Source organism: Rutidosis leptorrhynchoides, chromosome 5 (genome assembly GCF_046630445.1).
Source record: "Rutidosis leptorrhynchoides isolate AG116_Rl617_1_P2 chromosome 5, CSIRO_AGI_Rlap_v1, whole genome shotgun sequence".
In the NCBI taxonomy this organism is placed as follows: Eukaryota; Viridiplantae; Streptophyta; class Magnoliopsida; order Asterales; family Asteraceae; genus Rutidosis; species Rutidosis leptorrhynchoides.
Genome location: NC_092337.1, coordinates 463,639,563 through 463,654,030, shown reverse-complemented (window position 1 = coordinate 463,654,030; position 14,468 = coordinate 463,639,563). Strand labels below are relative to the sequence as shown.

At 32.1% G+C, this 14,468-nt stretch overlaps 1 protein-coding gene across 9 annotated transcripts; it reads right to left on the bottom strand.

Annotated features, from left to right (window-relative positions):
- Positions 1 to 2,844: 2,844 nt before the first annotated feature.
- Positions 2,845 to 9,614, bottom strand: LOC139847265 (SNARE-interacting protein KEULE-like). Of its 9 annotated transcripts, none has more exons than XM_071836927.1 (8): positions 6,470 to 6,528; positions 5,867 to 5,945; positions 5,483 to 5,561; positions 5,097 to 5,290; positions 4,916 to 5,006; positions 4,737 to 4,822; positions 4,383 to 4,507; positions 2,845 to 3,172 (listed from the first exon to the last, which is right to left on the bottom strand). In XM_071836927.1, exons 2-6 carry the CDS (start codon positions 5,905 to 5,907, stop codon positions 4,805 to 4,807), a joined length of 423 nt encoding a protein of 140 aa, XP_071693028.1. In that variant the 5' UTR covers positions 5,908 to 5,945; positions 6,470 to 6,528; the 3' UTR covers positions 2,845 to 3,172; positions 4,383 to 4,507; positions 4,737 to 4,804. The 9 variants fall into 9 exon arrangements, 7 of the variants coding, with proteins under 7 accessions (XP_071693028.1, XP_071693029.1, XP_071693030.1 ...); XM_071836928.1 differs by lacking the exon at positions 2,845 to 3,172 and adding an exon at positions 3,923 to 3,958; XM_071836929.1 differs by lacking the exon at positions 2,845 to 3,172 and adding an exon at positions 4,278 to 4,296.
- Positions 9,615 to 14,468: the final 4,854 nt, after the last annotated feature.

Below are 14,468 nucleotides of genomic sequence, written 5' to 3'. Positions count from 1 at the left end.
CGAGCATACCCATGAACCATACTCAATCACCTCCATAGCTATAACCCATAATTTCCTTAATACTATCCCACTCGAAAAACAATTTCGAAATCACTCGGACAGCACTCCGTCGTAATATTTTATGTATACTAATAATATCTTGAAATAATACGGAGTAAATATATATATATGTAAATCGATTGAGAGAGTTTAGAGAAAAATATTTTCAAGTTTCTATGAAATAATGAAACCTATTGAATTTTATTTATAATAGATTTTTGAATTATTAAAGTGAATTATTAAAGTATGAATTATTAAAGTATGAATTATTAAAGTGAATTATTAAAGTTAAAGTAAAGTAAAAATAAAGTGAAGGTAAAGTTTAAGTATAGTAAAAGTATAAAACTATGTACGTATAATACACAGTTAAGTATCGTTATATATAATAAAATAAAATTTAAATCGTTATATAAAATATATAATATTAATTTAAATCGTTATATATATTTAATAAAATAAAATATAAATATCGTTATCTTTATCATACTAGTTAAGTAATGAGTTGTCAAAAGTGGTTCTAGATATTTATAAAAGTTATATACGTTTTAATAATAAAGCTCTTTTTAAACTGAAAACGTTTTTGTACGTTTGAAACTAAATAGATCAATCGAGTCTTTATGAGATTCAATCTTCTACTATCCTTTGTCTAGTTCTCAATGATTGACAATTTGTTCTTATTTATAAATCACTTTACCATTTTCCGAATATTGTTAAAATGGAAAGATTTCTCAAATCAGCGTGGGCCTTTCAACAGAGACTTGTAATCATAATTCAATATATTTGATAATTCAATCATTTGATCTTATCTTCTAATTCCATTGATAAATATTTTGAAACAGATACAATCATATAAAGTATTTAATCTAATATTTTGTTTACGTTTCAAGTTATAATATATATACACATATACATATATAATCATATTCGTTTAATGGTTCGTGAATCGTTGGAACTTGGTCGAGGTTGAATGAATGTATGAACATAGTTTAAAATTCTTGAAATTTAACTTAACAAATATTGCTTATCGTGTCGGAAACATATAAAGATTAAAGTTTAAATTTAGTTGGAAATTTCCGGGTTGTCACACATCAGGTGTGAATACTTTGTTACATCTCGGTCCATACTGACTGCTCAATACAGGAGACCAAATCAGTTGTATATTTTAACATTACTGGGGTGTAATGTTATTGAAATATAAAAAAGAACATGTAAATATAAATAATTATTAAGACTTAAACATTCATCATGAATAATATTATTGATTTGTAAATGCTTTCATCTATATAAAAAAGAAATTTAATATTACAATGAAATATAAAACATTAATTGGGTGTAATGTTATCGAAAAACAAAATTATAAAAAACATTTAACTCCAAGTAATTGTTAAAAAATAGTTATTAAATTAAAACTTTCATGGTGCCTAATGTAATAAATTTATTAATGACTATATCTATAAAGAATTAAATAAAAAGTATAATGAAATTTAAAACGTTCACCATATGTAATGTTATAAAAAGTAGATTAATCGATGAAATTCAAATTAAAAAATACAATGAAATTTATAACGTTAATCAGGTGTAATGTTATCGAAAAATGAAATAACATAAAATGATTGAATACAAAAAAATACAATGAAATTTAAAACATTACTCAAATATAATGTTATCAAAATATAAAAAAGAGCATGTAAATATAAATAATTATTAATATTTAAACATTGATCATGAATAATGTTATTAAATTATAAATGCTTTCATCTATGGAAAAGAAAAATTAAAAATTACAATGAAATATAAAACATTAATCGGGTGTAATTATACTATATACTAAATATGGACAAAAACAAAATGATAAACAACGTTTAATTACAAATAATTATTAAAAATAATTATTAAACTAAAATTCTCATTTTGTGTAATGTAATAAATTTATAAATGACTATATCTATGAAGAATTAAATAAAAAGTACAATGAAATTTAAAACATTCATCGTATGTAATATTATAAAAAATGGATTTATCTATGAAATTCAAATAAAAAAATACAATGAATTTATAATGTTAATCAGGTGTAATATTATATAAAAATGAAACAACATAAAACGATTGAAAAACTACAATGAAATTTATAACATTACTCAAATGTAATGTTAACGAAATATAAAAAAGAACATGTAAATATAAATAACTATTAAAACTTTTAAACCATTCATCGCGTGTAATGTTATAGATTTATAAATGAATTCATCAATTAAATGTTCAAATAAAAAGTACTATGAAATTTATAACCTTAATCGTGTGTAATGTTATTGAATAATAAAATAATATATGTTTAAGCACAAATTATTATTGAATTTAAGACATTTACCGTGTGTAATGTTATCGATATATACATGGATTCATTTAATGGAAGTCCACATTGAGATTTTAATCATTACTCGATTGTAATGATATCGGAAAACCCTATAAACAATTTGAAGTTACATAGAAAATGATAACCATGCTCACTTTAAAGCTAACATTCACTATAAACAATTGTATAACATTGAATGAATCCAACAAATTTTTACATTAGATGTGAAATTTAAAATATTCATCGTGTATAATGTTATTGAAAAATAAAATATATACGTTTAAATGTAAATTATTTTGAATTTAAGACATTTATCGTCTCTAATGTTATCGACTTATATACAGATTCATTTTTAATTGAAGTCCAAACAAATAGTACAATGAAATTTAAATCATTACTCGGGTGTAATGTTATCGAAAAATCTGTAAAAAAATTCAAGTTACATAGAAAAGGATAGCTATGCTCACTTTGAAGTTAACATTCAACGTAAACAATTGTATAACATTGAATAAATCCAACAATTTTACATCAAATTCATCAATGGTGAAGAAAAATAGTTTAACAAGATAACAGTTTCCTCCACCCTGTAGCATTTCTCATCTTCACAATTAAATATTTTCATCCTTCAAAAATCTTTAAACTTACCATTTTTAGGCATAGCACTTACTTTACTTGCAGAAGGACGAGTCTTTCTACACTGTGAGCTGGGCATGCGGGGTGCAGATGGGACACCATTGTTAGTAGCTGGCGGAATCAATGGTATAATTCGTGTCATTGATGCTGGCAATGAAAATATACACAAGGTTAACATTTTGATGTTTAATGTTTTGCAATGACGGTCGGAGGACTGCATTTTGATAATATAACAAGTGCATCGCAGTAATTAGTGATGGCTATTTTACTCGTTTACATATGATTGTGACTTATGTATGATCTCTAACAGGTCAACTGGGTAGAAAATCAATTAGCTTTGAAGTACAATGGGCCAATTTAATGGTTGGCCGAATAGCTTATACGAATGAAAGTCAATGTGGTCTATAAGTGTACTTATATTGTATAAAAGCTCAAAAATCATTTAATTCGAAATGTTAAACTATTATTAAAATATTAAATTGTGTAAAAAGTTCAATAGAATTCATTTATAATTCCACCATGATGGAAGATCTTATTGGTTCGTGTTTCCAATTCACATATCAAAAGTCAGCATATGTGTGTATGATGCTAAATTTAATTTGTATATCGATCTCTCAACTTCTCCAATCAGTTAATTTGTTTCGAATTCCGGCTACTGATGACGGTTTAGGGTTCAGGCTGCTGAAGCTCCTATCGAAATCAAGTTCAGTTGATTTTGTGCTTTTGATTTTTTGTTCGACTTCAAAATTGTTCGGCCGCGTTGATTTTTTGCTCGAATATCGGTTCTCAGGTTCTCACAGTAAAATAGTTCTCAGTGGATCCCTCCCCTATATATATATATATATATATATATATATATATATATATATATATAAATATATATAATATATATATATATATATATATATATAACGCAAAATGACAGAACTACCCCTGTCCATGTAAATGAATTAAATTCAGCGGAGGTGTCCGTGTACGGGTGTTTTGATGAGATCAACGGCTAGATCATGTACTTCCCCCTTCCCCCCTAAAAATCACTTCCCCCTTGATTATACCTGTGTGTGTGTGTTTGTGTGTGTGTGTGTGTATATATATATATATATATATATATATATATATATATATATGTTTGTGTGTGTGTGTGTATGTGCACACACTAATACTTTTGATGAACAATTTGACTTGATAAAAGGATACAAACTTAGAAAAGGTGGAGGGACATCTTTATGAAGTTAATGCATCTTCGATCAGCACAAGATGTTCGAGTGTTACTGACCACGTAAAATGGTTAACCGGGACGTATATTACACACTAGTCATAAATGTAGTAAAATAAATAACGGGAAGTAGAGGCTTACTGTATATATTATGATATGATTACAAACCCAAAACCATGTAACCACTGCTTTTTCGCTACAGAAATGAATCCCTAAATTTCAAGATCATCCAATGAGAGTTCACTTGCAGTCAGCAACTTCAGTTTCTGCAAATAAAATATATGACATAAAGAAAGAGTTCATACATTAGTCTGTCCATTTAGCAAAGCAAAATGACCCACCCAAGATATCCATCCATCCAGTAATAATATCACCATAAAAGATAAAAAATAAAAAATAAAAAAAAATAAAAAATCGTGTTTTTACTTTCTTATTTGAAGCATGAACTTAATAATAAATAATAAATAAAGTGAAAAAAAAAGAGAAGTTACTGACCGTAATGAAGTGTGTTGGATCATCAAGACTCGATGAACCCAGCACAACTTCTCTCTTCAGTTTGGTGGTTAACTTGTAACACGCAACTGATAAGAACAGCAGGATGTAATATAAGTTTGTACATGATTGGTTGTCATAAAAAAAAAACTGCAAATTTTTAGAAATAATAGAAAATCTACCTCTGATCTAGTTGCTCCGCCAACAATGAAAACAAAAACACGCCGACCCATCTTCTTAAAATCACTGGATGCATGTCTTAGAACAGAAACACTGCAATAGAAAAAAAAATAAAAAATGCTCAGAATAGCTTTTTTTTATTGATAAAATAATTTAATAAAATACATGTAGAATGATGCACACCTAGAGTAACCATCTTCAGAATCTCGGGGTCTGGCCCATGTAGCTGCTCGTCTTGATCTCATTGAATGAGCAGGTGCAGCAGATGGAGGATCAGCCATTCTTGCTGACTCACACTGTGATCTCCCATGAAAAGTGGGAGCTGGATCATTCATACATGGGTAATCATTCTTGGGTAGTTCATTTTTTATAAGTTTCTAGATTAGTTCCTGAAAGAAAAAAAAAAAGAAAGACAGAGTGAGAAAGAAATAAATAAATAAGAAGATACGAAAATCGGCCTAGTAAGGTTTAAGAAACCTGGAGAGTATCCAAGCTAGGGATTACGTATTATAGTTCAAATTCAATGAGTTGCGAAAGGGTAAAAAAAAATTAAGGAGAAATTGTGGTACTTTTCTCTTGTAGGCTGAATGTAGTAGACCGCATCCATAGTAGGAAGTGGTTGTCTTCTCTTGTTTATGTCTTCCACCACTAAAAAATAGAAGGAAGAAAGAAAAAAAAGAGTCAAATGTAGTGAAATATTAGCTCTCTGCCCAACAATAAAAAATGAATAGGACTTATATTTCTACGAACTTAAAAGATGTTGCTAAAGGTATAATTAGCAATTGTAGAAGTGTTTAAGATATGTTTTGGTGTTCCAGATTGTTATATAAGAGGCGGATATAAGTAGGTTGATGACGTAGTGGCAACCGCTTAAAGGGTGGTCAACATTAATTAATTGTACATTAATTAATACTAAACACCACAAAACAAATGGTTCAACTATTACATCTTTCATGATACTCCATCTGTGATGTCTGCCATCTTGCATGAGCATGACATAATTTTAACAGTCACTTTGTTCATAATCAGTACCTGATAAAAACAAACATCAGACACATATAAATTGAAGAACAAATAGAATATATACACAAACTTGTAATAAGATGTAAGCTATTTATTTAATCAACAAAAACAAAAACTACCAAGTTAACTACACCACTAATAACTTAACTTTTCATGAGTCACATAATATACATTAAACAAAAAAAAGTCCAAAAGCCAACATAATGCAATTAATCAAAAGATCCACAACAAGAATAACGGCTGAATACATACAACTCTAGACAAGAAAGCATATTTTTCTGCAACCAATTGTGAGAACTCAACTTGAACTTTCTAGTGTCATAGTCCAACTTAGCAAATGCAAACAATAAGAATTTATATGGTGGGGGATTAAAGAACAAGTTCTTATCGAAGATTTAACTATATTAGATATTCTTACCCTTGCATGACATCATCACATCTGACCAACTTTAACTTATAACCTAAGTGCACTCGTGAAATTTCATGTTTGTGAAATGTAAGACCAACAACAGCATGAGTACAAGGTTGCATACCTTCCAATTTGATTTTGCATCTGTTCTTTTTGCAGATCTGAACATTTCATACAATAAGCCTGCACGTGGGAATTGAAAACTGAATCAAATGATACAGATTTAAAACAGCATGTAAGAAAGGACTAATCACACATTCACATGTGTCATTTTTTAACACAATAAAGTGTGCTCCTTACACGGAGTATTATTATTTATGACTGTTTACAAATCCATTTAACATCTCTTAGTCGAATATTTTGAGAAGGTACTATTATCTATAAGATTTAAGCAATGCAAACTGAAACTTGATTATAGCCTCTACTACAACTAGTATGAAGTAGAATGCCTATTCTATATATTCTCTTTTTTTCAAGTATCTACTCATTAACGAGATTATAGGTCTTCAACAAAGCCGAATTTACTAAATATAGATAGATAGATTATTGATGTATAAATATAAAAGACATGTAATATACAGGTGCAAATCTAACCATAAACCGAACAATTTCGATCACACAATCTAACCAAGTGTTTGGCATCATCGTGAGATGTAGAAATGCTAGCGGATAAACTGCAATCGTAAAACGGTTATGAAATTCATGACGAATATAACCGAATTGGACTGTCGGGCCAATCTTGACCGCCAAGCTTTTTGGAAATCAGAATGTTACTGCTATACTTTATTATTTGTTGCTGCATTTCTATTTTTTTTTTGTTTATCACTTACTACTTTCATCAGTTCATGATTATCTAGATAGATAGATAAAAAGAAATCGACTTTGTATATGACAGATCTGTATTTTTGCATATGGGTAAACTGGCTCAGGCAAAACATACACTATGATGGGCGAAGAAGATAAAAAGGGGCTCATACCCCGCGCTTTAGAACATGTTTTTAGCGCGTGTCACCCGTTAGTTACTCAGGGTTGGAAATACAGGATGCAGGTTATATATTATTATTATTACTAATTATTAAATTATTAAGTTGAAATGAGGTTACAGAGTACTAATAATTATATTCTCATTTTGGAAAATTTTAGGCTTCTATGTTGGAAATATACAATGAACGTATTCGGGATCTCTTAGCCGATGGTAATGTGCGTGTAATGAATCGGTCTCACATTAGGCACGATAATGATGGCAACGTGCTTATCTCTGGTCTTACAATAGTGGATGTATCCACTATAGAGGCAGTTTCCACTCTTCTTCAGAAAGCTAAAAAATAACTTTTTTTGTGATGTTATTTTTAGCTTTCTAAAGAAGATTGGAAACTGCCTTTATAGTGGATACATCCACTATTGTAAGACCAAAGATAAGCACGTTAACATCATTATCGTGCCTAATGTCGGACCGATTCATCACACGCAATCACCATCGGCTAAAAGATCCGAATACGTTCATTGTATATTTCCAACATAAAAGCCTAAAATTTTCCAAAATGAGAATAACTATTAGTACTGTGTAACCTCATTTCAACTTAATAATTTAATAATTAATAATAATAATATATAACCTGCATCCTGTATCCCGCCCTGAGCAACTAACGAATGACGCGCGCTAAAAACAAGTTCTAAAGCGCGGGGTATGAGCCCCTTTCCTTCGCCCATCATAGTGTATGTTTTGCCTGAGCCAATTTGCCCATATGCAAAAATACAGACCTGTCATATACAAAGTCGAATTTTTTTTTTATCTATCTATCTATCTAGATAATCATGAACTGATGAAAGTAGTAAGTGATAAAAAAATAGAAATGCAGCAACAAATAATAAAGTATAGCAGTAACATTCTAATTTCCAAAAAGCTTGGCGGTCTAAATTGGCCCGACAGTCCAATTCGGTTATATTCGTCATGGTTTTGACTGGAACCCCCGAACCACAAAATCAACAAGAACCCACGATTATGAAACTCATCCCTCAAATCAACCATCGATATAACCCAAAGCCATCAATTAAATTTCACGAAAATAAACCTCGAAATTACAACCATAACAATCTCAGACTTGATCTTGGCCACCATAACGACCTAAATTCATCAACACGAAATACCGGCAACCAACACCTAATACAACAACCCGAAACCACCCAAATCTACTACTTGAATCACCGACAACCATTACCCGAATCACCCAAAACCATTACTCAAATCACTAAAGTCATCAACATAGTTTCTTAATTTATACTCGCATAACAAAACCACGAGATCAACATCACAAAAAAAATACCATACACGAGATCACCATTACATCTAATGAGCATACCAAATGGCTGATATCTTCCAAGATTCCATTGAATGAGGTTCTAATAATAATTTGAGCTTCTGTTAGAACCTTAACACTATGATTGTTATCACTAATAAGCTAGTAGAAATTACCTGACCTGAATTCAAACATCTTTAATATATGGTTGTTCATCAGAGGCACATCTTACTTCAGTGGTATAATTATTGATCCAAACAACAACGAAATCAGAAGTATACACCTGAATCACCCGGTACAATTACACAAATCAGACGAAACCATACCAAAAACCACCCCGAATCCACTTGAAATCAAACGAACTCGTAAACAAACCCAACAACTCGAAAACTACCCGATTTAAATGGATGTCTAAAAATGCATAACAAAAAAACCAACCAAAGACTCGAGAGAATATATTGATATGATTCCACAACCATAACGACTTGTAAGCACCCCCAACAATTATAAATGACAGACCCGCAACTTAAAACTACCGATTTAAATCAATGCCTAAAAATGGAACAAACAAGTTACCGAGAAGAAAAAAACGAAAAAAGCGAAAGACTATATAATCTACAGCTAAAAGGGAGATTTAGAAAGGTCCTCCAGACTTCCGGCAGAAACCAACGGCCGGAGGAGAAGAACCAAGAGTGGCGGCTGTGTTTGGATTTAGGGTTTTTTTGAAAGTTATTTGTATTTGTTTCTTTAAAAATAGAGAGAACGAAATTTGCATCTCTCTTATAATCTCTCTCTAAAAAGGTAGCATCTCTCTTGCAATCTCCCTCTAACTGGTGAAAGGTGAAAAATTGGTGAATTTGTTTGTTAATTTACCTAATGGAACAAGTGTTTATAGAAAAGGTGTTTTTGCAAGTGGGTATGTTTTTTCAAAGGACGCAGAAGATGTTTTGATGAAAACAATTATTATTATATTATTATATTATATTATACTACACACTCATTCACGTAAATTAGAAGCCAATACGCTTGCACCACATCAGCCTTTCCCCACTATCATACTGTAGCATTTTTACTGTTACACTATACTACACACTCATTCACGTAAATTAGAAGCCAATACGCTTGCACCACATCAGCCTTTCCCCACTATCATACTGTAGCATTTTTACTGTTACACTATCTTTTTTCATCCTAACATTTATCAGACACTAACATTTATCCATTTCCAACCCTGTTTCATCCTTTCTAAACTCCTACCACAACTACTACCAAGAAACTCTGGTAAGCAGCCCGTTCAACACCGCCGTCCCCCACCGCCTACCATCCATTACTGCAACAATCCGCCATTTCCACCCGAAAATGTCAGATCTATAAAAAAAACTAACAAAAATAATTAACACATGTATCAAGTACAAAAAAAACAAATCTGAAGGGAAAAAACCAGATCCAAAAGAATGATCAACTTATCTGAGCAACATGGCGCTGCATGGCTTTTTCCGGCACCACCACTGTCGCCAAACGCCGCCCAGTGACAACCACCACCACAAAAATAAGACATGTACAAAAAAAACTCATATCTGATTTGAAAATAAAAATAAAATATAAAGAAAAAAACATATCTATAAATTAAACAAATTTACTTTAGAATATGGTGAGATACCAGATCTATACATGGAGAACAAAAAAGAAGCGGGGAGCGGAGATCCGCCATCAACGACGGCATCGGAACCAACGATAACCACCATCAACCACTCCTCTATGCATAAACAACTATCAAAATCCAACACAGCTTAAAACCCCTAAAGCCAAACCATCGACCGCCACCACCACCACGGAGCCGCCGTTACCAACAAGTACCCAACGTCGCTAGCGACTACCGGATTTGGAATAAAAAACTGCCGGACCACCAAAAAAAAACTTGCATGATCACAGTTTTGTTCGCAGTAAAATCGAGTCAAATGGTGCACGAAGTGACTCCTAAAATCAGTATAAAAGAAGAAGATTTACATAAAAAAAAATTGATAGTTTTTTTTTTTTTTTTTTTTTTGCTTATGGTTTAGCTGGGAAGAAAAATAAGAAAGAGAACTAAAAGTTGGATTCTTTATTAGTGACTTTGAAGTCCTCAAGAAGAAGCGGACGTGACAAATTTTATGAATTGAATTGAAATCAAATAAACTTTTGTGGGGTCAAGTGAAAAGAAAATGAGTCATTTGAAATTTGAAATTATTCTGATTCAATGACAATATGTGATACGTAATTAAACTTTAAACTTTAAGAATATTTGTAGTGGCTCGCGCGTAGGTTTGGAAAGTGGGTTGCTTTTTATATGTTTTTGATCATTAGGACGTGTGGGTTGTTTTTGTGTAGTAGTGGTGGTGTGGGATTTTGGTGTGGGTTAGGAGTATTGTAATAATGTGTTAAAATATAATTGGATTAAATATTAAAAAGAGGGTAAAAATAAGATTTTTAAAATAATAAAAATCAATAAAATGGCAAACCACTCCGTTGTCATACCCGTTGCAAAGCAAGGAACGCCCCCAACAATGCCTTGATAAACCACAAGTTGGTGTTGCTTGGATGCTACATAGGCAATCCACGCCCCTTTTACAAACCGATACAACAAGTCTAATAAACATCCATTATTCCATTGGGGCCGACTACCCCCACCCCTAATCTACATTTCATGCTACTTTTTTTGTCATATACATATACAACAACAATATAGTACTATCCTACTATAACTTTGATCCGTGTGAGCAATTCACTCTAATTTGTTTTTCTTTTCTTTAATCGAATAAAACTTACAGCAGGTATATGTTCTAGTATTACTTTTTCTTAATATATTTATTGACTAATATTTTATTTTGTAATGTTTCAAAATAATTGTATACTTTCACAAATAGAAAAGAATAAGTTTTTCAAGTTCTATTATGCTCTTAATGTATGTGGATAAGATTAAAGGAAAAAGAAAAGCTAAGGTAAGACTGGAAAGTAAATAGAAAGTACAGTATTTTTATGACATTTTCTAGAACACTGTGTTTTTGTCAGAGAACAAGTAATATGAGACGGGGGAGTATTAGTCTAGAGGGAAAAAAACACAATGATAGTAAAATACAAGGATAATCAACCGATACTTTTATATCTTTTACTATCTTCTTTTTTTTAATATAATTTATTAATTTGTTTAATTTAATTAAAAAATATTAATATTCACGTCTAATAATTTGATGTGATTAAAACGAAGGCTGAGATTATTCGCACATCATTTTAAAGCGCGTCGTGCGCATCAGAGTGTGTGCCGCATACAAGCCTGAATAAAAAAAAATATTAGTGGTTTAAGGGCTTTTACACAACAACATTATATATGTGTGTAATTGCATGAGTACATAACAACTACTTTGTAAAAGTGGATTCGCAAAGAAATTATCCGATGCCTCGAATACCCATTGTGGAATGCATATAAATACGAAGCTGAGTAGAAACATGTAACAGACTGAAACCCGGGCTAGTTGTAAGTTGTCCATTTTGCCCTAAGGGTTTGTGCTTAGTCTTAAGTGCTTTTATTTTAATTATTTAATTAGTGTTTTATGATATTTGTGTTGTGTCCAGTTTGTGACAAGGGTCCCAGAACAGGTTTGTTTATTTTAGTTGGACTTCGCTTGGGTTACCTAACCTTGTGCGAAAGATATCAGATAACTGGTAAATACCCGTGTGTTGAGAGGTATTGTGATATAACACAATTAAGTGTTATACCAGCTGCCACTTTCTCATTTTCTTCCCATTTTTAGAAAATACACCGTACCTTCATCCCTCCCACCTAACCAAACCCTAATTCCTAAATTGTGTTCTAGAGCTCAAATTGTTCATACCATCTTGTTTCTTACAGATTACTGAGTCTATCAAGGTAAGTAACATGTGTTTTTGTGTTCAATTCGTTGTTAAATTCTTGGTTTTGTGTGAGTTTTATTAAAAGCTTGAATTTGTGTCAAAACAAGTGATTTAAGTGTTGTTATGGTCAAATTGTTGTGAGTTTTGAGTCTATAACAAGTAGTGAACAAGTTGTGGTCGATTTTGGTGTTTAAGACGAGCTCTAGATCGAGATTTGAGGATTTCATCGTGAAGTCCGTAGCCTTTGTTCAGTTTCTGAGGAAGATGAACACAGTCGGACGACTGTCGGACGACAGTCGACCGACTGAGGGTGAACCGACCGACTGGCGAGTGAACCGACCGACTGAGATTTACCTTCGGCCGATTGATGTATTACCTAATGAATCGACCGACTGGACAGGTCAGTCGACCGATTGTGTCGACAGTCGACCGACTGTAAGTGTCAGTCGACCGACTGTGTGTACAGGGCAGAATGTTTTACCAAAGTACCTTTTTCTAGCCGTTATGCTGCCCGTTTATATTTTGGTGTTCAGGATGTAAATTTTGAAAGTGCACAAGTGTTAAGCATGAAAATTTTAGCGGACGCATTTTTTTATGAATTTGCTATAATTCGCTGTCAGTGTGTCTAATCTTGATGAGAACACTATTCTAACTTGGTTTTTGCTGTTCTCAGGAGATAAGGACAAGGAAGAAGCTCAGAAATAATAACTGAGCAGTTGCTGGTAATTGGTGAGTGGGTCTATCTACGGATAGAGTTTAAGTAGCATATCATGCTACTGTGGTTGACTCTTTTACCATGCATAGTGTAGGAATTGCCATGATAGAATAATATCGTTTGCCTGATGTTGTATGTGAATTATGTGTACACTGTGTGAATGACACCAGTCGGGCCTAGGGAGACTGGGGACTCGAGACCGTGCTTAGGAGAGGTTAGAGTCCGTATGAGGTCAACCGTGCCTAGGGGAGGTTGGGTCCATAGGCTACTGATTGTGGAGTATAGTGTGAATGATGCATCCCCTGCATCTGGATAACTATACTGTGAATTGAGTAGCAGGGACTATCGGTAGACTCAGGCCCGATCAGCTGGGAGTCGTGTGCTCGTACAAGGCGTCGATCCTCGTATTGTCTTATTGTATGCTAGTTGGTAGTTAGCAAGTGTTACTGTTAGTATATAGCTTGTGTGTGACTTAAGCTATATCTGTTAGATAGATTCCATTCACTTAGCGGTGCGCTAATCCCCCACATATTCTCCCCTTGCAGGTTTAGGTACTGCTAGTCGGGAAGGGTGCTATTGCAGAAGACATGTTTGACAACCCAACTCTGATGTGGACTTTTGTATAAATAATGTTTTGTGATAACGTAACACCGTTGTGTAAACTTAAACGTAATGACGTGACTTATATTGTGTTTATTATTAAAGTCGTCCGCTGTGTTTAAAAAAAAAAAATGGCCGGTGTTACAAAACATTCATATAAAAATCAACACGATATCCATCTTAAACTCAGACGTTTCAATTATAATCTTTCTTTTGTAATTTTTTGGAAAAATTGACGTTATAAGTTAGCATATTTTTAATTATTATTATTTATTATAATTAATAAATTAAAAACTAAAATGAAACCTATAATGAAATCTATAAGACCATAGATAATGGTGACCGTGACGTGGAGTGGTGGAATTGCACTTTTTGGGGAAAAACTGTGACTGGGCCATGACATTTTGAGGGGAGTTGTAATGAGGGGCTTTTGTCTTGGTAAGCCTGTGACGTGGCATTTCCTTTTTCTTTTTTTTTTAATTGTTTTTAAATTATTTTTTATTTTGTTTAATACAAAATATAAACTTAATTAGACAAAAGTACATTAATTATTTAAAAAAAACATTACAATTAAAAAAAACACGCAAAAAAAAAAACATTACAGTACATTATTAAAAAAAACA

Excerpts from the sequence above, each read along its gene's own strand:
- LOC139847265 (XM_071836926.1), bottom strand. The coding sequence starts at position 5,907 with ATGCTCATGCAAGATGGCAGACATCACAGATGGAGTATCAT. Across the intron at positions 5,291-5,482 it reads ATTCAGCCTACAAGAGAAAA|AAACTTATAAAAAATGAACT; the intron begins GTACCACAATTT and ends GAACTAATCTAG. Across the intron at positions 5,007-5,096 it reads TCTGAAGATGGTTACTCTAG|TGTTTCTGTTCTAAGACATG; the intron begins GTGTGCATCATT and ends TTTCTATTGCAG.